This window comes from Charadrius vociferus, unplaced genomic scaffold (genome assembly GCF_000708025.1).
Source record: "Charadrius vociferus isolate BGI_N301 unplaced genomic scaffold, ASM70802v2 scaffold190, whole genome shotgun sequence".
Taxonomy (NCBI): Eukaryota; Metazoa; Chordata; class Aves; order Charadriiformes; family Charadriidae; genus Charadrius; species Charadrius vociferus.
Window position 1 is genome coordinate 1296355 of NW_009646608.1, and position 24209 is coordinate 1320563.

The 24209-nt window shown below is 46.1% G+C and overlaps 2 protein-coding genes across 2 annotated transcripts in view; one reads left to right on the forward strand and one right to left on the reverse strand.

Annotated features, from left to right (window-relative positions):
- The window catches only part of PTPLAD1 (protein tyrosine phosphatase-like A domain containing 1), a 12643-nt gene extending 10525 nt beyond the window's left edge, over nucleotides 1-2118 (reverse strand). The window contains exon 1 of the mRNA XM_009887381.1: nucleotides 1453-2118. Within this exon, the coding sequence (XP_009885683.1) occupies nucleotides 1453-2118 (666 nt within the window). The remainder of the gene's footprint in view (nucleotides 1-1452) is intronic.
- Nucleotides 1605-24209, forward strand: part of DPP8 (dipeptidyl-peptidase 8) — a 25493-nt gene continuing 2888 nt past the window's right edge. Inside the window, exons 1-17 of the mRNA XM_009886888.1 lie at nucleotides 1605-1645; nucleotides 3737-4006; nucleotides 5590-5702; nucleotides 6664-6837; nucleotides 7745-7913; nucleotides 9150-9260; nucleotides 9652-9780; nucleotides 11798-11859; nucleotides 12913-13013; nucleotides 14145-14322; nucleotides 15648-15807; nucleotides 18016-18095; nucleotides 19265-19417; nucleotides 20052-20187; nucleotides 20967-21112; nucleotides 21965-22111; nucleotides 22865-23017. Coding sequence (XP_009885190.1) covers nucleotides 3748-4006; nucleotides 5590-5702; nucleotides 6664-6837; nucleotides 7745-7913; nucleotides 9150-9260; nucleotides 9652-9780; nucleotides 11798-11859; nucleotides 12913-13013; nucleotides 14145-14322; nucleotides 15648-15807; nucleotides 18016-18095; nucleotides 19265-19417; nucleotides 20052-20187; nucleotides 20967-21112; nucleotides 21965-22111; nucleotides 22865-23017 — 2271 coding nt within the window. The 5' untranslated portion in view covers nucleotides 1605-1645; nucleotides 3737-3747. The remainder of the gene's footprint in view (nucleotides 1646-3736; nucleotides 4007-5589; nucleotides 5703-6663; nucleotides 6838-7744; nucleotides 7914-9149; nucleotides 9261-9651; nucleotides 9781-11797; nucleotides 11860-12912; nucleotides 13014-14144; nucleotides 14323-15647; nucleotides 15808-18015; nucleotides 18096-19264; nucleotides 19418-20051; nucleotides 20188-20966; nucleotides 21113-21964; nucleotides 22112-22864; nucleotides 23018-24209) is intronic.

The following is a 24209-nucleotide window of genomic DNA, read 5'->3' on the forward strand; positions in this document are numbered from 1 at the left end:
GCAGATCTTCCCAATCTGCAGAAGAAGGGCCAAGAGAGACTAGTACCCGCGGCGGGAGTTGCCTCGGTGGTGGCCCCGTTATCCTCTCTCCATGCCACAGGCTGTCAGCGAGCGGTGGCCTCCTGCAAGGGTACGGAGAGCTTCCCAAGCCACCTTAGTCATAGCCAAGGGGGGGCTGATAAACATGTAGAAAGTACCAGGTAGATGGGAACACTCTTTTTTCGGTGGTGCCCAGTGACAGGACAAGCGGGAAAGAGGACAAACTTGAACATCGGAAGTTCCATCTTAACATGAGGAGGCACGTCTTTCCTGTGAGGGTGGCAGAGCACTGGCACAGACTGCCCAGAGAGGTGGTGGAGTCTCCCACTCGAGATATTCAAAACCCACCTGGACGCCGTCCTGTGCGACTGCTGTAGGTGCCCCTGCTCTGGCAGGGGGTGGCACTGGGGGAGCTCCAGAGATCCCTTCCAACCCTGACCAGTCTGGGATTCTGTGTTTTCTGTGGCCTGCCCCGTGACCGCATGCCCCAACCTGTTTATAAAGTCTTACGTTGCGATTACGTGCCTTAAGACCTTGCTGCTCACAAGGCCAAGAAAGGATGGCACTGATTTTGGTGACACTTTCAAAAAGGCTACCCCTTGCTCCGTAAGCAGCTCAGGCAAGGGCACCTCGCCCATGGCCTCCCATTGTGCCAGAAGAGTTCATCTTCCCCTCCAGCCCAGTTCGGCAAAACCTTCTGCCCAGCTTCAGGCGCTTTCTCCTGCTCCTGCACAGGGTTCTCTCTGCAAATCCCTGCGTCGTCTTGGTGAGAGACACCAGCTCCGTGCCTCAGCCTGCCTCTGGGCAGAGGATTTCCAACCTCTGCCAGCCCCTGGGGCTGCAAAGCTGCTGTGGAGGGATGGGTGAGCTGTAGCAATAGCTGCTGTGGAGGGATGGGTGAGCTGTAGCAATAGTTGCTGGGCTGCTTTATTTTGGAACGCAAACCCCATGTACCCTTCAGGGGCCAACAGGCCCCAGGGCAGCTGGTGTGGGAAAAACAACCGTCAGGTCCATACGTGACCCGGGACTTCTGCTTGGGAACACATTTAGGAGGGGGCTCCTGCAGCAAAATTATTTTTTCTGGTTCATAGTGGGTCAAAAAAGACTTTGCTTTACAAAAAGTGGCTTTGCTTTGCAAAGGGAAATTCAAATGTATAGAAACATTTGGCTGGGGACTCACTGCACTGGAGCCCATGGGTCCCCTGGGCTGAACACATGTTATTAGTAGCTGGGAATATCTTTTTTTCCCAGTGGGAAGCGTGTCGGTCTGGAAGCGCTGGCTTTTTTTGAGGGAAAAAAGGCCGATTTTTTGTAAGTGAAGGATCCCCGTGCATGGGGGTTTGCATGACCCGACCCCCGTGCACCGGGCAGCGTGCCTGGCCCTGTCCCCGGGGGGAGTATTGCACTTCCCACCCCCAGGCTCCGCGCAGCCCGGTCCTCCCGGCCGCCAGGCGGCGCCCTCGCCCGTGCCCCGCGGTACTCGGCGCGGCTGGCGCCCCTTCCTCCCCGCCTGCAGCCTGGAGCGGCCCGGCGGCCCCTCCTGGCGGAAGCGGAAGTGGAAGCGGCCCGGCGGGGCGGCTGGGCAGCATCGCCGCCGCGGAGCGCCGTGAGTACCGGGGTGGGTGAGGACCCTCGTGGAGGCCGGGGTTCCCGGGGAAAGTGGCTTCCCGGGAGCGGCGCCGCCGCTTCCTCCGTCCTCTGGGGAGGGAAGAGGAGAGGGCTTGCCCCGGGGTGGCCTGGCTTTCCGCCCCCGGACAGGCCTGCCCGCTGCCCCCGGCGGTGGAGGGCCCCTCCTGGGGTCTGCCCGCTTCCTCCGACCTCGGCGGCGAGGGCGGGCCCGTGTCCGTTCACCCCGCTGAGGCCCGACCTCCCCCTCCGGCGCGCCCTGCGGTTATGAGACGTCCTACTGTGTTGTAGTGCTGGAGGGTCCCCTGAGCTGGTGTGAAGGATGGGGCGGTCTCTCTTCGTTGGCTGCAGGAAGGTGGAAATAAAATGCTTCACGTGGCAGAAGGTGGCTGCGGTAGAGATCCCGCAGTGATCTCCGAGGGCGCAGATCCTCGCGTTACCCTTGGCTAACATCACTTTGACGGGTGGCAGTTCTCTCTCTTTTCTCCTTAAAGTCTGCTGCTTTTCGATTTTTATCTCTTCTCGGGGTGGGGGGAGTGTGAGAAGTAGGTCGGGTTAAGACATACCAGCATCTGGGTGTAGGTGGGGAAAGGAATTTTTTTTCTTCATTGGAATTCTGCAAATTAGGTGAGAGTTTTCTGATTCAGGTTTGAAGTCTCATTCTCAGTTTCTAACACTGAGCAGAGCACTGTTCTGTGGATGGGTTTGGACTCCTTGTTTTACAGGGCTGTTTAACTTGTGCGATGTTTTTGTGTTGTAAATAGCTCAGATGAAAGACCTGTGTTTGTTGTGTTTCTGTTGTCAAAGGTGGAACCAAAGTTTTAATCCAGACTTGCCCTGTTTTGCCTTTAGCAGATTGTGTTAAAATGGGTTTGGTCCAAGGTGTAGATCTTTTCGTTTTCACTCATCTGTGATGAGATGTCTCAGATGTGGTGTAGAGAAGCAGGAGAGCCAGTCTGTTAGGGAGCTTTGTCGTGGGCAGCTGTGCTGTGCAAGCCTGTGCCTTGAGGCTCTGGTCCTTGCATGGACAATGGGAATGCTTTATTTAGTCCATATTTATGTTTTTGTTAGGCTCAGGCCACCAAGCTCTGCCCTAGTGGTGTGCAGAACAGTTGTGCAGCCTTTCCGTTCATATTTAGAAAAAAACTCTCCTTTTGTGGATTGACAATCCTTACACCTTGGTCTTTCCAGTAATAAACTATGTGGCAGGAGTTTATAGCTTGGATCCTTTTGGATTTGCCATCAGATCTGGGATTTACAGTGGAAAGACTCTGTTTCCTCTTGCCAGACATCTGGGCTGGTAATTCCAGCTCAGATATACTTTGTAAAACACAGCTGGCTGCAGGAAGACATATCTGTTAAATTCAGGAGGATAAGACTTACGCTGCAGATAAATCAATTCGGAAAATGCTTTTTTCACTGTCTTTCCTTTCTTCTGGTACCGCCTAACTCTTCTGGAAGAGTGTCATCCATACAGTATTTGTGATTATATCCCTGAGATGATATAATAATGGTGATCATTGCTAGACCCTTCCAAGCTTTGTTTGAAAGGAGACATGAACAAACCCAAGAAATTCTAGGACCATAATGGGATAAGACCCATTGTGTGTGGTCTGGTGATTCCAAAGCAACTACTAATATTGTTGGCAATTGGTTGTCCCAGATTTTGCCGCAGTCCTAATCATCCCCCGTTCTGATGTCAGTTATAGCAAGGTGATATTCTGGCAATTCACAGGGAGGAAGATGCAGGTAGGAGCTTAACAGGGAAGAATTTATCCACTTCATGAACTGAAATGAGTAGTTGGTATGTTGGGGGTGGGAAAGGCAAACAACAATAAATCTGTGTGGCTCTATAAAATGCTTAGTTCCATTTTGAAAGGCTGAGTGTTGGCAGCCTGTTTTCCACAGCAGAAATCTCTTTCTTAGGCTTTTCATTCTGCTGTTTTTTTTCCCCAATGAACTGGTGGTTTTCTTATAGTGCTTTTGCTGTGGTATGTTTTGGGAATCTGCAGTGAATGTTTGCTGGGCTACTGGAAGGCAATGCTGAACCTCTGCTATTCTGTTCTTCCAGAAACATGCAACATGGCAGCAGCCATGGAAACTGAACAGCCGGGCCTTGAAATCTTTGAAACTGCGGGCCATGAGGAGCAGGTCCAGAGAGAGGAGCAGCCAAAACTGGAACCGTTCTATGTAGAGAGACATTCCTGGAGCCAGCTTCGGAAACTGCTCACAGATACACGGAAGTATCATGGGTACATGATGGCAAAAGCCCCTCATGACTTCACATTTGTGAAGAAAAATGATCCTGAAGGACCTCATTCCGATAGGATCTACTATCTGGGTAAGCTTGCTGTGACAGCCTGTGCCTTGACTAAAGTCAGTCCAGAGACTGTTCGGGTTTGACTGTTCTTGAGAGCTCGATGTTTCTGGCAGTTAAATCAGAATGTGTTTCAGGCTAGACTGGCTGGTCAAATGTCATGATCACGATTGCAATGTCTCTTTAAAACTTGCGGTGTAATCTCCCACAGAAATGGTGTGGTTGGAGGTGACCCATTAGGCCTGCTGGAGCTGGAAAAGAACTGTGAAGTGTCATTTAGGGCATGTTCCCTAGCTGGGAGGACAGGTTAAGTCTGTTTGGTTGGTTTTCTCTCGCTCCAAGTACGATATCCCCTCTCCTAAAGCTATGTCAGTTTGATCTCCTTTCTCTTATAACTAGTGGGTAGAACCTTTTTCTCCTTCAAAGTTTCATTCCAAAACAGAGATTATAAATGGAATTTTGAAATTCCTGTGTGCCTCAGCTACTGATAGAGTAGGTTTTCCAGGGATTCTGGAGGGAATAAATAGCAGTGTAGGGCGGGGGCAGCTTAAAGGGTAAATGTTTTTCTCAACGTTTTTGGTCTTGATAATGAAGAACTTAACGTAATATATTGTTCTTGGCCTCAGTGCCTCACTTCTGCATTGTTTCACTAACTAGTGTTTATTTGATATACCTGCATTTCTGAACCACACCTCTGCTTGAAGTGATTTGCCACTGTCGATGATACCGTGAGCAACCTTCTGTGTGGCTTTTTGGAGCAGGCCTTGTGTCAGAGGAATGCTTTTGTCAAAAGCTGCACTAGCGGAACATAAGTCCATGAAAAACTGGACCGGGGGAGAAGCAAAGGCCTAGGAGCCAGAACCATGTTCTAGCCCTATTGCTTGCTGCTTAGGCTAGTTGTTTAAGTTCTGATTTGTGATTCACAGAATCTTTGTGTGTGCTGTGCAGTGATGTAGTTGAAAAGCTGTTGATCTGTCTCTTTTTCCCCTTTTCGGAGGATGGGCGTCATAATCCTTGAATGATGCTGAGTTCAAGCACGTTGTGGGTGGGTTAAGGCTGCCCCCAGCTGAGATGAGCTCTTCTTTCCTGTGTGCCACTTCCTGAGCTATAGGTCAGACTTGAACTTCCCCTCGTCACATCTGGCACCCTCTGGGCTGATCCCTGTGTGCCTTGGCAGGAGCTTTCAGAAATCTGAGTAACACTAAGGGAGAGGAGCAGGACAGGGACATTCAAAGCTTCCTAAAGGTGCATTATCTTTGAAACATAAAATGTGTCAAGCTGTATTCCAGCCACGGGAATTAGCAGAAAGGCCTTCCTTGATTTTAAAAGCTTATAAAATAAAAGGGCCCCTAGCCTGCAGGAAGACACAGATATGCTTCAGGCAGCATGGGGTAAGCGTGGGTGTATTTCCTTGTTCTTTACCTTCTCTGTGACTTGGATTTCTCTGAAGGAGGGAATTCCCAGAGCAAGGCTGCAGTGCAAAGACTGGCAGTACTTTCTCTGGTAGGAAGAGCCAGTGAAACTGTTCCTCGGTATCCTTTGAGAGCGTTTGGATTGTTAACAGAAAGCTAATATACTTTTTTTTTTTCTTCTCACTTTCACAATAGCAATGTCTGGGGAGAACAGGGAGAACACGCTCTTCTACTCTGAAATCCCCAAAACCATAAACAAAGCTGCCGTCCTGTTGCTTTCCTGGAAGCCTCTTTTGGATCTTTTTCCGGTGGGTCCTGATTTCTTTCTTGCTTCTTGGCAGCATGGCAAGTACACAGGCTTTGGGGTTGTACCTATGAGCCGTCATTAAGGTTTGGAGTTTATGATCTTAAACATTTTAAGATTCTTCTGGTACTTGGCTAACTCTGTAGCCATCTCAAAAACGAGCATGGCTTTCTCAGCAGTGTTTCGAGTTACAGCCTTTGTGCATCATAAAAACTGTGTGTGCTGGATGATTCCTCCTTTGTCAGCAGAGATTGCAAGTGCTAATTTGCATCAAATTCTCAGCTGTGAGATCCTGGGGATTGCTGAAGGAGCCTGCAGTCTACAATAATCACTGTCTTGCAGGGGAAAGTGATGAGCCCCCCCTGAGGATCAGTCAGTGGCTCTGTGACTCATGCTGGAGCAGAGGATCCCTTTCCCACTCACTGGGATGTATACCCCCTTTTTGCCTCTGTACATGGCAAGCCCACACCAGTCCCACCCCATGCACCATGGCACATTGGAGGAGGTGGGACAAACCCCATGTGGAATTAGGTGTGTTTTTTCCCATGTTATTTCCTGAGGCTGTGAGCCAGACTTAAAATTCATGCTGTGCTCTCCTCCCACCAGACCAGTCACCGTGTATCTTTGCAAAAGTTCGCAAAAAGTCTCCTGCTCGTTCTCAAAATAACAGACCTTCAGTCTGGTCTTTCTTACACCAGTGGATACTGGAAATAATGCCAGCCTTGCTATGGAAGAAGTGGCTATCAGGTTTATAGTTGTGTAGGATCTGTTCATGGCCTGCACCTACAAGTGCTGATGGCAGAGGCACGAGCAGGAGCTGGCTTCTAGCCGCCAGCAGGATTCTGGAGGAGGAGGGTGTCTGCACAGCCATCTGCTCCTGGAAGCTTGGCATGCAGAGACGCTCTGACAATATAGTAGGACATGCAGAGCAGAGGGGTTGATTCTGCTTCTCTGCCCGTATTCAGGCCATCCTCGACTATGGGATGTACTCTCGCGAAGAGGAGTTGCTGAGGGAGAGGAAGCGAATTGGCACCATTGGGATTGCCTCTTATGACTACCACCGAGAAAGCGGCACCTTTCTGTTTCAGGCTGGGAGTGGAATTTATCATGTAAAAGACGGAGGCCCTCATGGATTCACTGTGAGTTTACTCATCTCTCCTCCTGTCTCACTGCAGTACTTCGCTCTGGCTAGACGCTCCTTTGGCTTGGAGTAAAAGCAAAAGAGCGTGATCATCAGTTATTGCTGCACTAGCACAGCAAGTAGCCTTCATAACCCTTGAAACATGGAGAAGTCTTCCATAGGGATGCATTTTCATGGTTGTAGAAACTCATGGAGAATTACAAGAGTGGTAGAAGCTGTGGTAGCAAGGCAGGACACCAGATTTTGTTGATTTTTTGTAAGCAGCAATGCCAATAAAAAGCCACACAAAGGCTCCATGCTCTTTCATGTAGTCAGAAGTCACATCAGAAGCAGCTTTTGTTCCCAAGCTGTGGTTTAGAGATCACTGTTCAGCAGTCAGTGCTGTATGTGTTACAAGATTTGGGTGTATAATTTTCAGAACAAGCAGCGTTTACTCTGCTGGTAATGAAGCTGGACTTCAAAGCTGAAATACTTTATTATTATTATAACAAATGCCTGATGTCTGTCTAACCCTGTTGTCAGGGGAATTTACTGTACCCTGAGTTGCTTTTGGAGGACAAGATTGTATGTTCTGCCAGCCCCTTTTTAGGGTGCTGTTTTTAAGAGTGTGCCAGGCTTCTCTAGACAAGTTGCTTTCTGATTTGTGGCTAATCCTCAGCACTGCTGAATGAGGCCCTGGTGGGATCTGTGCAATCATGGTAGAAGCACAACTTTCCCTATAAAAAATGCATGGTATTTTTCTGTTTAAGATTGATAAGATTCCTCTGTTGTAAACCTGTGCATTTGAAGTCAGTGTCCACACTACTGTGGTCTTAGAGAGACCTTCTGATAATCTGCTTTAGTCTCTGTAATTGTCCATGTGTTATCATTGTTTACTGTGCTTTTTTTTTTTTTTTTTCAAACAGCAACAGCCTTTAAGACCTATTCTCGTAGAGACCAGTTGTCCAAATATCCGTATGGATCCCAAGCTTTGTCCTGCTGATCCAAATTGGATTGCATTTATCCATAGCAATGACATCTGGATATCTAATATAGAAACGAGAGAAGAAAGGAGGCTAACGTTTGTGCACAATGGTAATGAATCCTGAATTAAAATCTCTGCACCTCCTCTGCACTTGTTCTTGCTAGACTGAATTAAGCAAAGGCAGTAGGGGTTCTTCTGAAATCTGGGGGAATGGACACTGCTTCCACCGTGTTTGTCACATTCTGTGTCTTTCTTCTAGTGCAAATATTGTGGGATGATTCTTTTCCCTGCACTGTGGAATCTGGCAAAGCGAGTTATTTGTTGAATACATATGGAAGGGCTCTTCTCCTCCTGAAACACAGAACATTCCTTTTTACTGGAACAGCCTTTTCTGTGTGGAGGAGCTGTGGGTGGAATAGAGCTGGAAGAAAGTTTCTGTCAGTGAAATGAGGCTGCAGGCCTTTTAGAAACAATATATGACAGTTTCTGAATAACACTGTGGCTTCTGCTGGCCCCTCATACTCAGTAACTTAGGTCCTCGCTTTTTACCCTTGCCAAATCTGGTTTAGACACGTATCCTGGAGGAATGAGAATAGGAAATTGTGGATAAAAGAATTTAAAAGTTGATTTTGTTTTGTAATTAAATCATACTTTGTATTTCAACTATATAATTTAAATTTTAGTGAAATTAAAATTTCTGACACTTCATAATAATGCATTATCTTATTTAAAAGTTAAGTATTAAAATATTATGTAAGTACATTAAAAATAAACTGTAGCAATGACTCCTTCTCAGATGATAATTATTTATGGAGTGCTGCTAAGTTACCTCCAGGGTAACAGGAAAAATATCGAAGCCCTATGGATATGTCATCATGTTGAGATGTTATGTAAGTCTGTTACTTTTGGTTTCTACAGTGAATGAAATACGGATGCTTTCATTTTTCTGAATGCTGATATTTTCAATTTCAGTTGTTCAGAAAGGTTTGGTGGTTTTTTTCCCTCTGATTTTCTTAAAAGTTGTTGTTCCATTTCACTGAGCTCAGGTAGAGACAACATCTTATTTCTTCGAATAGTACATAGAAAATTGAGAGACTAATTGGGTAGGAGTAAGAAGGGTGGATGGCTTTCCTTTCCTAAAAGAAGTTGCCATGTCAGAGAGGAATAGATTCTCCCTAAGTAAATCAACAGAGCAGGGCAGAAGCAGAAAACAAATCTGCTGAGAAGTCGGATTTATTATCATGTAATTATTCCCGGGGGGTGAGCTTGGGCCATGTTTAGGATAATGCAGAACTGGTTTGGTTCTGCAGTACAGCATGAACTAATTCTTTTGTGTCTTTTTTTAGAGCTGGCCAGTGTTGAGGAGGATCCAAAATCTGCTGGCGTGGCTACTTTCGTGCTGCAGGAGGAATTTGACAGATACACTGGCTACTGGTGGAGCCCAAAGGCACAGCCAAGTAAGCGTGGTGAATCCAGTGTGTCTGACAGGAACAAGTAGTGCCCCTCTGCACTGTGCTGTGCTGTCCAGTGCAGAGTTATTTTTTTTTCTGTTACTTGTCTTTATGCAAGATAGGAACCTTATACTGTTAGCTGCTTTTGAACTATCTGCAGCAGTGGGCATGTTACAGTAGCCTTGTGAGCACGTGTTATTGGGGGAAGAAACCTTCTCACAACAGTGGTAGGAGTTGTAAGAGTTTCAGAGTGTTTTCCTTAATGAAACATGAATCCCAGACTTCGGTGGATTTTTCTTCATCCTTCCAACCTGCTTGTGCTCCTGAGAGAATATTGACGTCTGCAATAACTGATAATGAGAGCTGTTCTGACCAGAAAATGTTAATTCATTTACAGCACTGAATGGGGGTAAAGTTCTTCGAATTCTTTATGAAGAAAATGATGAGTCAGAGGTGGAAATTATTCATGTTACATCGCCCATGCTGGAGACAAGAAGAACAGATTCCTTCCGGTACCCCAAAACTGGTGAGACCCTGATATCTTACATCTGTGTTTCTGGGAGACACATATTTTATTCCATGAGCCTGGCAGCAGTGACTCTCCTAGCCTAGAGCACGGGTTTGTTGGAGAGGTGTTGTGTAGTCTTTGCAATGGTGTCCAGGTGGTGGAAATGTGTTTGGGGAAACTGCTGCTGAGGAGGTTAGATTAGTCACTGGTGACTGCTGGTATTCCAGCCATGTGGTTACTAATAGCTCTGAGTCTGTGTGTCTCAGGAGTTGGCGGAAACCCTATCTGATTGTCATTATTTTGAGTTGCTGTCTCAGATCCTGGCAGATCTGAGTTGTTGAGGAGTTGATTCTCATTACAGCCCTGTGTCTGAGGGAATAGCTGTGGAATTATGGCCTTTTGATTTTTTTTTTCCAGGAGGGTTTCTGTTAAGCTGCTGGCAGTGCCCTGGTAGTTCAAGTTCTGAAGGACTCTGGTCTCCATGATTGCTCTTGGACTTTGAACAATGAACTCAGCATGCTTAGAGCCTACCAGGAAAACCCCTGTTGTCATATTTTCAAACAGTAAATGATCTCGAGGCTTCAGCAGTAGAGGGGTGATGGCAGGCTTGAAGCATAAGTGGAGTGCTGTTGGGATCAGGGAAGCAGGACTTACGCAGACCTGCTGAGGGCTGATTCACTGGCGTGTGTCAGGTGTATGGGGCGAATTTGAACAGTATGACCCTTGTTCTTCTGAGATTTCCCTGCTGTTACAGCATGTTGCTCACAAATAATGGTGGGTCACTCTCTTTCCTCACTCCTGCAAAACTCATTTTTTGGAAAAGTATCTCCTGTTTAGCTGGACTTCCCAAGCTGCAGAATTCGTTCAGATCTTGTGTATTCCCTGATCCACTGGGAAAAGTTTTCTGCTTATGATCCCGATTTACTGCTTGTTTCAAGGTGGAAGAAGGGCTCAGTGTTAGCCTGGGAAAAGAGAGATGACTTCTCATGTTTTTTTGGCGCTTGTACACCCAGGTTTCTGAGGGTATTTTGTCATAGCTTTGTTCAGTGCTAAGTTTCAGCAGTTTAGGAAAACGAGCCAATGAAAGCCCAAATCCCCTTTAAAAAAAAAACAAACACTTTAGGTTTTAATCTCTGGGCCTTAGCTTCCAGACTGAGCTGCAGGGACAATAGCCCTTTTCTGTGGGTTGTTATGAGGGCAAAGCTTGAGGTAATGGAGAAAATTCTTCCCAGGCAGAAGGTAAGTACTTAAACAGGCCACCACTGTGGCCCGAGGCAAGTAATTTCACCCGAGAGCATCATTTTTTGTATATAAACTGGGTTGATGAAGTGGGAGTACATTGTAGCAACGTTGAGAATATTCGGACATACATGGAATTTGCCACGTGTGTCTTCCTGTGAATCAGCTGGCAGTGGCTTTATTCTTTATAGCCCGCCTTTGCTGTGGAGCAGGCCCTGACATCTAGGACTGCAGGTGCTGTGCAGCAGGGTGAGTTGCTGCTTTGTGTAGGCTTTGTGTAAAGAGTTAACTATAGATTTTCAGTGTTCCACACAAATATGTAGCTTTGTTATCTTAATGGCTCTCGTCATGGCAATAGGTTTTTAAGAGTGAGTTGCTCTAATTTTCAAAGATGCTTTTTAGCACTGGATCCCTTTTTATGCATGACCTCAAGAATAACAGCCAAGCAGTAAACCAAAGATTGCTTTGCCATCCTGATGACTCCTGAGCATTTACTTCCAACCAGTACGTGCATCCTTTGACTGTAGGAGAGAAGACTGACTGTGACAGTAGCACGGCTCTTGATCAGATCTGTTTCCAGGATTATATCCACTGAGTCTACCTTACCTTTGCAGTCTTTTCCCTGCCTCATTCTGTGATGTCTCTCACTTGTGCAAGTAGGCTATTTGATCAAAGAGCATTCTGCTGTTTGCCTTTTCCAGTTCTGTATGAATAACACCACAATAATCCACAGTGCTGAGTCTGCCCTCTTGGAAGCAAACAATTGGTGCCTGACTGCTAACATCTGTTTTTATAGGTACAGCAAATCCAAAGGTCACTTTCAAGATATCTGAAGTGACAATCAATGCGGAAGGCAGAGTAAGTTCTATGTTCTGCTTGTTTTCCAAACAAATATAATTTCTGTGATTCTTTTTTGGTACAATTCATTTTCCAGTTCAGTACAAATAAATGTTCTTGCTTGTCATAACTTAATGGCTTCTCTGGAGGCGGTGCACTTGGCTCATTCCTGTGCAGATACTTGGTGTCTGTGTGTGCAGCAGTATTTCTCAAGGCTGTGCTTTCCTTCCCTGCCACTGGTTTATGACCTCAGCTGCAGAGCAGAATATTTTAGGTGTGGATTGTTAGACCTTCTTATGTGACAGATCTCTTGATTGGCTGCAGATACTGGGAAAATTTGATTGCAAAGAGAATATATCGCCTTACAAAAGCATGAACATATGGAAAGAGATGAACTTTGCTTTCACCCTGGGATTTTTTAACAGATGTAGAAATTTCCATTAGCTCAGTCCAAGATCTTTGGACAGTTGGGAAATTAATCTTACCAAACAGATAAAGCAACATCCATACATTATTTGGATTCTATCTACTCTTGAGCTACTTCAGCCATCAACAGTCACCTGCTGGGATAGCGATGCTGACGTCAGCCACCAAAGGCAGGGAAAGCTGTCACGACCCTTGGGGTACCACTATGACTTGTTCCCAGTCCCAGCAGGGACAGACTGCAGAACTGCGTATCATGAATTAGAACCACGTTGATACATAACTGGATGTCATGCAGGATGTTCCACATTTACCAATGAAAACACCTTACAAAATAGCTCTGTACAAATCACCTCCCCTCTACAGGGGGAAACTGAGTGTTCAAGTCACCTGTATGAGATGAGTGATGGATTTGTAAGCAGCATCCAGATTTCTCAAGTCCCAGCCCTGGCTGTGCTGGTAGTGTGCAGCTCTCTTGCTATGCTGGTGTCTGGCTACAGACAGGGTTGAATCCCCTGTGTTGCAAAGGCTGAACAATCTAAATTGCATGAGCTGCACAGAAGAACTCTTCTGTGTCCAGACTCTCATCGTGCATGAAAACTGGTTGTGGGGGTTCATCTCAGTGTCACTGAATTGCTGCTTTGTCAACAGATTGCAGATGTTGTGGATAAAGAGCTAGTTCAGCCGTTCGAGATCCTCTTTGAAGGAGTAGAGTACATTGCTAGAGCTGGGTGGACGCCAGAAGGAAAATAGTGCGTATGTTAATCCTGTCTCTGCTTAGAGGGTTTGGGGCAATACAGTTAGAAGCAGAATATAGTGGTCTCTTGTCTTCTTCAAGCTTAAGCCTGCTTTCATTTTTACATTGCTGCAAACTTGTTTGTGCAAAGGGGGCAATTTTTCCAAAAACCAAAACAGAGTCCTTCTTGTCTCTTTCTCTGGTACCTGGCCCTACTGCTTTGGTATTGGGCACTCACAGCCTTTGATGTATGTGTCCTCTCAGCATCCCGGTGAGAGAGAGTGCAGTGCTATTGTCCCCATTTTACAGATGGGGAACTGAAGCCCAGAGAGGCTAAGTGACTTGCCATGGTCACGCAGGAAGTCTGTGGCTGAGGAGAGAAATGAGCCCAGGTCCCCCAGGCCCTAGGCTAGCGCCCTAACCACTGGACCATCCTTGCTGACCAGACTTACTGATCAGAAAACCTGCTGTAAGTGCTACTTACATTTGCATGTCATTTTTAACCCTGTAGATGATGTAGTACAGTGTTTCTAACTCACCAGAAGCTTCTCCAGAATTGCACTTCTCCAGTTCTTGAATCTAAAGATGGCTTTCACCTTTTTAATTTATTTCCTCTCCCGGCCCCCCGAAATGTGGAAGAAATGCAGGGATATATTTGCTCCATTATCTTGCTTTTTGTGGGATTATTGTTAGAGCTACATGTGAAGTCATCAGAAGTATGGCAGGGTCTGCTGCCAGTCCATTTAGGTGCCAGGTATTATTCTCTGCCAGGTGTAGATTTAAAACAGTATTTTCACAAGTATCCTGAAATTTCAATTGAAGTTTTTCTGCTTCATTATTCCCTCTGATTTTTGCTCTTCTCTTTCTCCCCTAAAGCACAATTCAAATCTGGGAGAATAGAATTAATTAAACTTTTGAACCAGCAGTGCTTATGCAAAATTGAAATGAAGTGAAATAAGTTCTTGGGTTGTGGAAGAGATTTGTCTATGTGGGTGAAATTTTACACGTGGCTTTGTGCTTAATCTGAAGTTGAAGATTCTTGACTCCCTCAGAATGCCTAGTGCTAATGAGCGTCTGTCAAGATTTTCAGACCTGTCTAATACTCATGGTTGCATGTTATTTTCTCTAATATCTGTCTCCTCAACAGCATCTGGTCCATCTTACTGGATCGCTCCCAAACTCGTCTTCAGATAGTCTTGATCCCTCCTGCATTATTCATCCCCACAGAAGATGATGCAATGGAAAGACAGAAACTTATCGATGCTGTACCGGATTCTGTTACACCTTTCATTATTTATGAAGAAACAACAGACATCTGGATAAATGTAAGAATTTGAATTTCAGCCTTCTCTGACAGTTTGTTGTTTGAGATGCTATTTGTAGGACTTGAACAACGTTGGTGTTACTGTGCTGCTTAGGAGAATATTCCCATTGTGCAAGTTCTGTGCATATTCTGCTTCCTGCTGTAAAGCGTTCACAGTATGTAGAGAACAGAGAGATTTGGGATGTGAAAGCAGAGCTGCTTTGCTTGATGCTGCTCAGAGGTCAGGCAGAGCTAGGAGCAGAGCCCAGGGCTCTGGCATTCCAGGGCAGCCCCTTGCCTGCAGTGTTAGCCACGGACACCCTCCAGCTCCTTGGTGCTGGTTGTTCACCAGCAGCAGTGCCAACAGGTGAAGTATTTTTCAGCCAAGAAAGATGTATCTAGGTGATACTGGGTGAAAAAGTCCCAAGAGACCGCTAACAGTCACTACAAACCCCTCCTTAACTATGTATGATCTGATGAAATAGATTTGTATGTAATGTTCTTGGAGGTGTGCCCTAGGGCCTGTGCTGTGAGACCGGACACTGGTGTGCCAGGTAAAAATGAGTGCTGTTCACACGTCTGCAGATAAAAGATGGATGTCTCTAAAATGACATCCCATTGGAGGTGTGCCAGGGTGCAGGAAGCCCTGAGAACATCAATCACTGTCAGGTAGTTGGATCTTTCAGCAGAGAGCATTTGCACAAAGCCTTCCAGTGAATGATCTCTGTACAGTGAGTGCTCTCTGTCATACCATGTTTTCTCCTTAGTAATAGAGTGTGTGTTTTCAGGATGGTACAGTGAGTTGTCCCTTCTCCATTATGTTTACTGGCTGGAGTGGTTTTTGACTGGCAGCTCATACTGTACAGATAAATGCTCCTGAGTCCCTCAAAAGATTGTCCCTTGAAGTCAGAGTTGGCATCTTCATGAGTGGGAAGACGATGTCAGCTCATCTTTGTTTAAATTACCCTTCACCTGTGGGCTTCTAGCCAGCACTGGACAGAGGAGGCCACTGAACTCTCACTTCTCCGGGTGGCTCTCATATAGTCTTTGCAGAGCTGGGCCCACTTCTGTATCGAAGCTTGAAAGGCAGGTGCAGAAAAACTTAGTTTGGTGGCCAGAAGTTAGAGTTAAACTAGCAAAAAGCCTGGCGTTGTGCAGCATGTGTGGCCACTGTCTGCGAACACCCCCTGGCTCATAAGCATAACTGGTTCTCCCAGTAAGGGACAGTGCTGCACCCTGCTAGTGTGAACTGTGTTTTGTGTGTTGAGCAGTAAGAGGAACTTACTATGTGTGACTTCAGTGCCAAAGCCCTGCTGATAACAGTAATCCACTGCTCTGCCTCCACAGATCCATGATATCTTCTATGTTTTCCCTCAAACCCATGAAGATGAGATAGAGTTCATTTTTGCTTCTGAGTGTAAAACAGGATTCCGGCACCTATACAAAGTCATCTCAGTTTTGAAGGAGAGCAAGTATAAACGATCATGTGGAGGCCTCCCTGCTCCAAGTAAGTGAAATTATTCTTTTGCTTTAATTGCACATTTGCTGCTGACTAGTGAGTCCTTCCAGGTGGCAGGAATTATGGTCTTGTTGGAAACTCCTGCTATTGCCCAGGAAAGCACCTCACTGTGCAGTCATTCCTTATGAAATTGTACAAGAGTTATTCTGTATTCAGCATGCCTTAGTTCAGTCCATGAGGAAAAATCAGGGTTAAGAGCGAAGAGTTTCAAAAAATCAGATGGGAAACAAGCTCCCTGTGATACTGTGAAATGCACTTATTTGACTTTTCTTTGTCAATGTTGGGACTGTTTGTGTGCTGGCTTTGCCAGAGATTAATCATTATAGCAATAACATGGCTACCTCCAATATGCAGGGTCCAATGTATCTAATAGATGCACATTGGTTTGGGACTTGATTTTGCAAGTAAAACCAACATAGTCCTTGTCAGCCTTTACAAGCAGATCGGTAGCAGAGAGGTTGACAAAGAGCATGGTTTGAACACGCTGTGAAAAGTTCTGTAGAGGGCCCTGTCTGAGTGGGCCCACATGTTAGTCCCTTTAAAATGAATATGTGTGCTTGGCAGCAAAACCTATGATATGACAACTATTCAGAGAATTCATCTCTGCTCTTAAGAACAATCGTGGTATCGCTGTATAGACAGAGATGTCAGTAGGAGAAAATTACTGGCAGCTGTTGCAAATGGAAATGCAGGAAGAGTAATTTCAAACAACAATATTCAAGGACCATGTGCTTCTGAGCTGAAGTCAAAGTTTGGTCTTGCTTGGATGCATGATATAGCTGCGCCCAAAGCTCCTGGAGTGTTTTTTCCACAGCATGTGTTCTTTAATATATAGTTTCATGCTGTGATACTTAATTTACTTGGTGCGTGTTGAAGGTACTTACTGATCTCTGCATGCACAAAAAATACAGCTAATTTTACTAGAGGTCCTAGTTTCATGCCACTGGGTTTTTTTAGTTTCTTTTTTCCCAGATAGCATTATATCCTGGTTGATAAGATTTCTCTGAATGCATCTGACTTCTTTTTCTTGCTAAATCTTCCTCATTCTAAGGGAAATTAAACCATCTTATAAAAGCAGAATTGTTCCCCACCCTGTTCCAAAATTTCCCACTGTTTGAACCTGAGGTTCCCTTTGCACACCCATTTTTCAGTATAAAACCTCTATTTCTGTGCAAGTAACAAAATCATAGAATGGTTTAGGTTGGAAGAGACCTTAAAAATCATTTAGTTCCAACCCCTCTGCTATGGGTAGGGACACCTGGCTCTAGAGCAGGTTACTCAAAGCCCCATCCACCCTGGTCTTGAACACCTCCAGGGATGGGACATCCACAGCTTCTCGGGGCAACCTGTTCCAGTGCCTCACCACCCTCAGAGTAAAGAATTTCTTCCTAATATCTAATCTAAATGTACCCTCTTCCAGTTTGAAGCCATTCCCCCTCATCCTATCGCTGCATGCCCTTGTAAAAAGTCCTTCCTCAGCTTTCCTGTAGGCGCCCTTCAGATGCTGGAAGGGGCTATAAGGTCTCCCCGGAGCCTTCTCTTCTCCGGGCTGAACAACCCCAACTCTCTCAGCCTGTCTTCATAGGAGAGGTGCTCCAGCCCTCTGATCGTCTTTGTGGCCCTCCTCTGGTCCCGCTCCAACACCTCCACATCCTTCTTGTGCTGGGGACTTCAGAGCTGGATGCAGTACTCCATGTGGGGTCTCACGAGAGTGGAGTAGAGAGGCAGATTCCCCTCCCTTGCCCTGCTGGCCACGCTGCTTTTGTTGCAGCCCAGGATGCGGTTGACTTTCTGGGCTGCCAGCGCACACTGCTGGCTCATGTTGAGTTTCTCATCAGCCGACACCCCGAAGTCCTTCTCCTCAGGGTTGCTCTCAATCCATTCTCTGCCCAGCCTGTATTTATGCTTGGATTTGTACTTCGTACTGTATTTGTACTTAAAGAAAAAAAAAAGACAAGCACGTTGTCTAGGCCTCAGGTTGAATCCTGTGATTTCTTTGACGTATTTCACAGAATTTTAAATAGTACTAGCCCTGACATTTGTTTGTGGAGCTGGCAGAGGTCTTGGTGTTCTGTGAAAGCAGGTTGCTCTTGGGTTTAGTCTAGTAAAAAAAGCTTCGAAGGAACAAGTAGTATTGTGACTGTACGTTTTGTAAAACGTAAACGTGTAAAATCTCTGTATGTTGATTATTTGTAGGTGATTTCAAGTGCCCCATCAAAGAGGAGACAGCGATTACCAGTGGAGAATGGGAAGTGCTTGGCAGACATGGATCCAATGTAAGTCTTCGCTCTTGCTGCGTGGATATCCTGCAAGCAACACGCACTGCAGGGAGGTGATGGCTGAGGCCTTGCAAATCAGTATGTGTTGCAGCAACGAGGCTATGCTCCCTGAGAAGAGTGGACCTTGCCACTCCCCGGCATTGAGTTTGGGCATATCTATCATGTGGGTTTTTTTGGTCTACAGTGTGCTTTCATCCTTCTCTACCTCTGATATGCTATTCTGGACCAGAGGTTGTGGTTTTGGCAGTGTGGGAAAGCAACACAGACAACAACACAGGCTTTCTTTTCCTACGTGTTCCTGTGTGGATCCTTGTCAACAAGGAGTTTTCCCCACTAAGTTCAAGGCTTAAAGAGAAGGGAGCAAAAATACTGCGAGGCAGCAGTGAGGAAATTCCATGTTTCTTGAGCAGCAAGATGTCATGGTGGTGTCCAACTGCTGTCCTGGATTCATGAGATACTTGTTGGAGGGATCAGCATAAATGTATTAGCCCTGTCTCTTTTTAACTAGAATACACAATGTTTGTGGTCTATGTAGCCTGGGAGCTTGCACAAGGAGGGGAGGGAATGCTCCCTAAACTGCTGCTCTTGTAGCTCTGAGCTGGGTGAATTCTTTGGTCATTTGAATCAAATAGCAGTTCAAGGAGAACTGTTTGACTGGTTTGGACCTTGTAAAGGTCTTTGAAATCCTTCCTAAATGGTAATTAGAAACGAGGTTGGGGAATGAGGTGTGCAAGTTTGAATCAGTTCTGCTATTTGTAGGGACAACTGAGGAATGTTTAACGTGGCAGAGGTTTACAGTCAGCTGCTGCCTTGATTTCCTTCTGGGGTCGTTTATATCACATGTGATTTGGAAAAGGGTCAGAAGAGTGGGGAGGTGACAAAGAATGGGGGACATGGTTATTTGGTGTAGCAAACAGTAGGAGAGTCTTAGGAGTCCTGCAATAGAGAGATGAGCAACAAGGTGTGAAGTGCAGGTCATAATTGACAGAGTTGTGAACAGTAAGAACAGTCATTTGGCTTGTTCCTTGCAGATTGCTGGGCTACAACTCAGCTTTATAGAAATGGGGCAGGGGGAACCAGGGGGGAGACTTGGAGGTGGCAGAACTGGGTATCGTTTTATCAAGAAACAGTATTGAGGGATGTGTTGTTTGTTTTGGTTTTGACAGATCTATGTTGATGAAGCCAAAAAACTGGTGTACTTTCAAGGCACAAAAGACTCGCCGTTAGAGCATCACTTGTATGTTGTTAACTACGAGAATCCTGGAGAAGTGAAGCGGCTGACAGAACGTGGTTACTCTCACGCCTGCTGTGTCAGCCAGGTACCTGTCTGCCTGTGGGGCCTCGTGTAGGCAGGGCTGGCTGGGTGTGCTGTGGCTTGTCACCAGTCTTGTCCTTCATCGGTCAGCAGACAAGGCTATATTTGGATATAACAACAGCAGATTTTACACTGTGATGTGTGCTCCTGTATGTTGTACAGTGAGTGCGTAAACCCACCCTGGAAACCAGATTTGACCTCCCAGTTCTGTTGCTCTTCAGCTCACTTCAGGCAAAAGGATGCATTGTTTGAAACTGAGCCTGGCTCTTTTTGGCTGAAGCGGGCTATGGAGCAATCCCCAGAGGACATGAGCCTGCGGCAGCGCTAGGTGGGGTTCCAGGCATCTGGGGCAGTACCCTCTTCAGCTGGTAGTGCTTTACTCAGAAGATGTGTGACAAGGTCCTCATGCCGCTGGTGGTTTTGCAGATGTATTTTTGGCTTTGTCATCTTAATATCTGAGCCTTGCTAAGGACTGTAGCTTGTCAGAGTCTATCTGCTGTTATCAAAAGAGCATAGACTTCCTGGTTTAATTTGGTCTGTAAGCATCTTCTGAAAGATCTAAATTCAGAAACAGATGATGACTTTTGCTTGTGCCACCATACTGGAGGAGTTCAAGGTCATGTTCTTTTTCTTCCTAGGATTGTGACATGTTCATCAGCAAGTACAGTAATCAGAAGAACCCGCACTGTGTGTCACTTTACCGGCTGACAGGACCTGAAGATGATGTAGCTCACAGGACAAAGGAATTCTGGGCTACCATTTTAGATTCAGCAGGTAATGATGTAGACGAGGAACTGGCAAAGGATAACCAGAATCCCAGAATGAAAGATATCCCAGAATATGCTTGCTTGAGATTTGCTGTTGTGGGTGACCAGATTTGTCTCATGCTTGTGTGAGGAGTTCTTGGAAGTACAGGAGCGACGTTTTCAGCTCAGCAACAAGTGGGTATAAACTGGTCATGAAGGAATTTAGAGTGGAAATTACCAAGTTTCTGCTGCCGGAGCCAGTAGAAACTGTAGAAAGCCATTTTTAGCATCAGGGGAGGGGTTTAAGTGCATTCATTTACTCTGTGCTATATGCTTACTAACGAGCATGCTTCTGGGGAGGGGCATACACTTCTTTAACAGTTCTGTGCTGCTGCCTACTTATGTCTTTGTGAGACAGCTCTTGGGCTTTTATTTTTCCATTGTGTTCCTGTTCCCTTTCATCTCTCCGTCCCTAAGGCATACCCCGTATCCTGTGCTTTCCATTTATTAATGTAGTGAGTCCTAAGTGGGGTTAGGATGGGCTGGGATACCTGCAATGGCTGTGTCAAGGAAGAAGAGTTACTACTGTTCAGAGGAGAGCAGGGATGGGAATGTGGTAGAACTGAGAAAGCACCCCTAGGGCTGGGGCATTCCCATTCTCTGCCTGGTCCCAGCCATGTGCACTGGAAAGCATGGCAGACCTCCACTGAGCTTGCAGTGGGATTGGTGATGAGGCAGGGCTGGAGCAGAGCTGCATTATTCATCCGTTCCCTGTTAAACCAGTCTCTTTGTTCCTTCCTGTGACAGGCCCTCTTCCTGATTACATTCCCCCAGAAGTCTTCTCCTTCGAGAGCTCCACGGGGTTTACGCTCTATGGGATGATGTACAAACCTCACAATCTGCAACCTGGAAAGAAGTACCCCACTGTGCTCTTCATCTATGGAGGACCTCAGGTGAGTGCAGCACGTTGGTGAGTGGTGGGGCGGGCTGGCCTGGACCACTCCACTGCTCTCCTGTGTGAACAGTTCCTGCTCTGCGCTCAGGGTAATGCGCAGTGTTTTGCCTGTTTGGTGAGTAGCTGCTCGGCTGAAGGTGCTGTAAGTGGTCATGATTTCCAGGTCATAGATCAAGGCACTGCCACTTGTCTGAGAACAGGTATGGAGTAGCAGAGCTGGAACTGGGAGAAAGGGGAGTGCAGATAGTCCCCATTCCTTGTTCTATCTCCTCCTCCTCCATAGTCTCTCCTGTTCTTTGTGTCCACTTCCCCCATCTGTATGCGAGGGGAGCTCTCTGTTAGCACTGACCGTTACCGGTGTGTGCTTAGGAGAGCTTGCTCCCCAGTCACCATTCTCCCACTGATGAATACAAGATGAGCCCCTTAGCCCTGCTTTGGTTCCCTCAATTCTGCTGCACCCTGCTATGGTCCAAGGCAGCTGGATTGAGACTTGGTGAAGGGAAAGATTTTTCTCCTGGGAAGGAACAGAGAGAGTGACGAGCAGAGCTGCAGGCTCGGGGCTGGGGTGTGCGGTCAGCAGCTGCCCCTCTTGCTCTGTACCCATTGGCGCTGCAGCGGAGCTCGGTTCAGCTCTTTATATCTGTGACCCAGAATGGCTTGTTACTGGGGGAAGAGAGTTTATTTGATAGCAGACCATAAGCAGGGAGAGGGGATCTTGAAAACTTTACATTACAAAAATGTGTAAAAACACTTAAAGGAAGGTAAATATAAATAAAATCTGAAATGGGATTAGTGAGTGACCTCTGGATTCCATAATACATGTGATTGTGTCATTGCTCTTCTGTTGCAGGTACAGCTAGTGAACAATCGGTTTAAAGGAATCAAGTATTTCCGTTTGAACACTTTGGCCTCTTTAGGCTACTGTGTTGTTGTCATTGACAACAGGGGGTCCTGCCACCGAGGGCTGAAGTTTGAAGGAGCCTTTAAATACAAAATGGTAAGTGGAGCTCTAAGTCTGATTCTTCATTTTCAGCCAGACAGGCTTGAGTCCCAGTGTTATCTGAGCTGAAGCACTGCTTTGGCACAGAAGCCCAGTGTGGTATGTGTGATGCTGCCTAGGTTTGGGGAGGGGAACTCTGCGTAGTTGAGCAGTGTGAATTTGAGGGAGGAAACATGCTCGATGTGGGAAAGATATAATGTCAGGGTTTGAGGTTGCGAACCAACTCCAGCTTGGCAGGCATAGCACAAGGTGGTTCATAAGGGGGTCTCTGACTCCCACCAGATATGCTTTGTTGCTCACATGAAGCAGGATAGTTTCATTCACAGTGTGGGTTACTATTTAGGGCAGTTCCTGTGTCAGGCTGGAGAGGGTGAGCATGTTTGGCCATGTGTGCCAGGCTCTGCTGGCTTTGCACTGTAGCTCTCTGTGTGTTGGGAATGGCATTTTCATGCACCGAGCTAGAATGCAGCCTTGCTTTTGTAACAGTGAAAACTGAAAAATCTTACTTGTCCCCAAGCAAGGAGACAAATGAAGAAAAGGATAGTTAACAGGTGGGTTAGCATGTATTTATTATCTCATGAGGGAAAGGTGTCGTCTTTCTGCAACATGCCTGGCACAGTGGAGTGCTGGTGTGCGGTTGGGTGCTGCACAAACAGAAGCAGCAAGGGTCTGAAGGTGGTCACCTTTGGAAATACTGAGAAAACTTTTGTCCAGAACTAACAAAACTTACCTTTTTCTCTCCCCTCCCAGGGACAAATAGAAATTGATGACCAGGTGGAAGGGCTGCAGTATTTAGCATCGCAGTATGACTTCATTGATTTGGATCGTGTTGGCATTCATGGCTGGTCCTATGGAGGCTACCTCTCTCTTATGGCTTTAATGCAGAGGTCAGATATCTTCAGGGTATGTTCATACATTGAGTACTTATTCTGGTGGTTCAGACAGAATTTTTCCCTTAATCGTGTAACCTCCCATGGGTGTTCAAAGCACAAAGGCTTTGAGCTTGCTCTAGACAAGTGAGGACACAGCGCTCTGGCTGTTTTCTTCAAGACTCTTCTATTTGGATGACTTCAGAGAGAAGTTGCTTTTCTAGCAAACATTTCTTCCACGGTATTTCTAATTAAGCTTCCAGGCTTTCATTATTTTTTTGATACTTCACAGACAGCAGATCTGAAAATCTATTCACTCTTTAAGGCCTAGTGCTTGCTAACAAGCCACAGTACCTTTTAAAACCAGCAATCAATGGGTATTGCAAGAGCAGTTGTAAGTTGTTTTGTGACCTTGGGTTGTCTCCTCAGTTCTGTCCACTTGTGTTTCTGTGTGAAGCATGGGGATGAGATGCTCTTTCTCTGTAAGCCTGTTGTCACTGTTAGGCTCTGAGACGCATCTGGGACTGGTATTCACATTGAGTCTGTACTGGTATGGTTGTGGGACTCAGCTTTTCCGAGACAGTGATACCAGTACAGCCCCAATGATTAATACTAACAGAGATTCCTCAAATCAGAAAATTGCATTTGTGCAATTAAGTGCTGCGCTTTCCTACCTCTCCACACATTTGCAGCTTTTCTCCCCAGAAGAGTGTGGTGTTCTTAATTGAGTATTGCCGTCCCAAAGCGCCTGGTGTGACTGCACCGTCACTGTGCTTGCTTCCCCCAGCTCCAAATGAGCCAGACATAATGTTGACCTGATGTGAAGGTACAGTGTTGTCCATGAGGCTTCCCGCACTAATGCGAGCAGGGTCCTTTTGGGCAGAACATGCTTGCCATCCAAGAAGCCTGGCGTGTAAGAGGAGTGTGGGGCTGTTCAGGTAGGCCAGTTTTACCGGAATATCTGAGAGTCTGTTCTCTTGAGCTGGGGTGAGGAGGAACAACTGTTCACCCTATTCAGCTGAGCACAGAAGGATATTCCCTCTCTGGAACTGTGTAAGAGAACTTTAAACTGTTGGACTGTTGAGCTTGCAATAACTTAACTGTGCTGGTATAGCTATACCAATCTCGGGTCACCTATGATGAAGGTACCTTTTATAGTCTCAACTGTTGCCGGCTTTGTGTCAGCTGAGCTCTTTGTGCTTTGAACCCAGTAGGGGAAATGATCC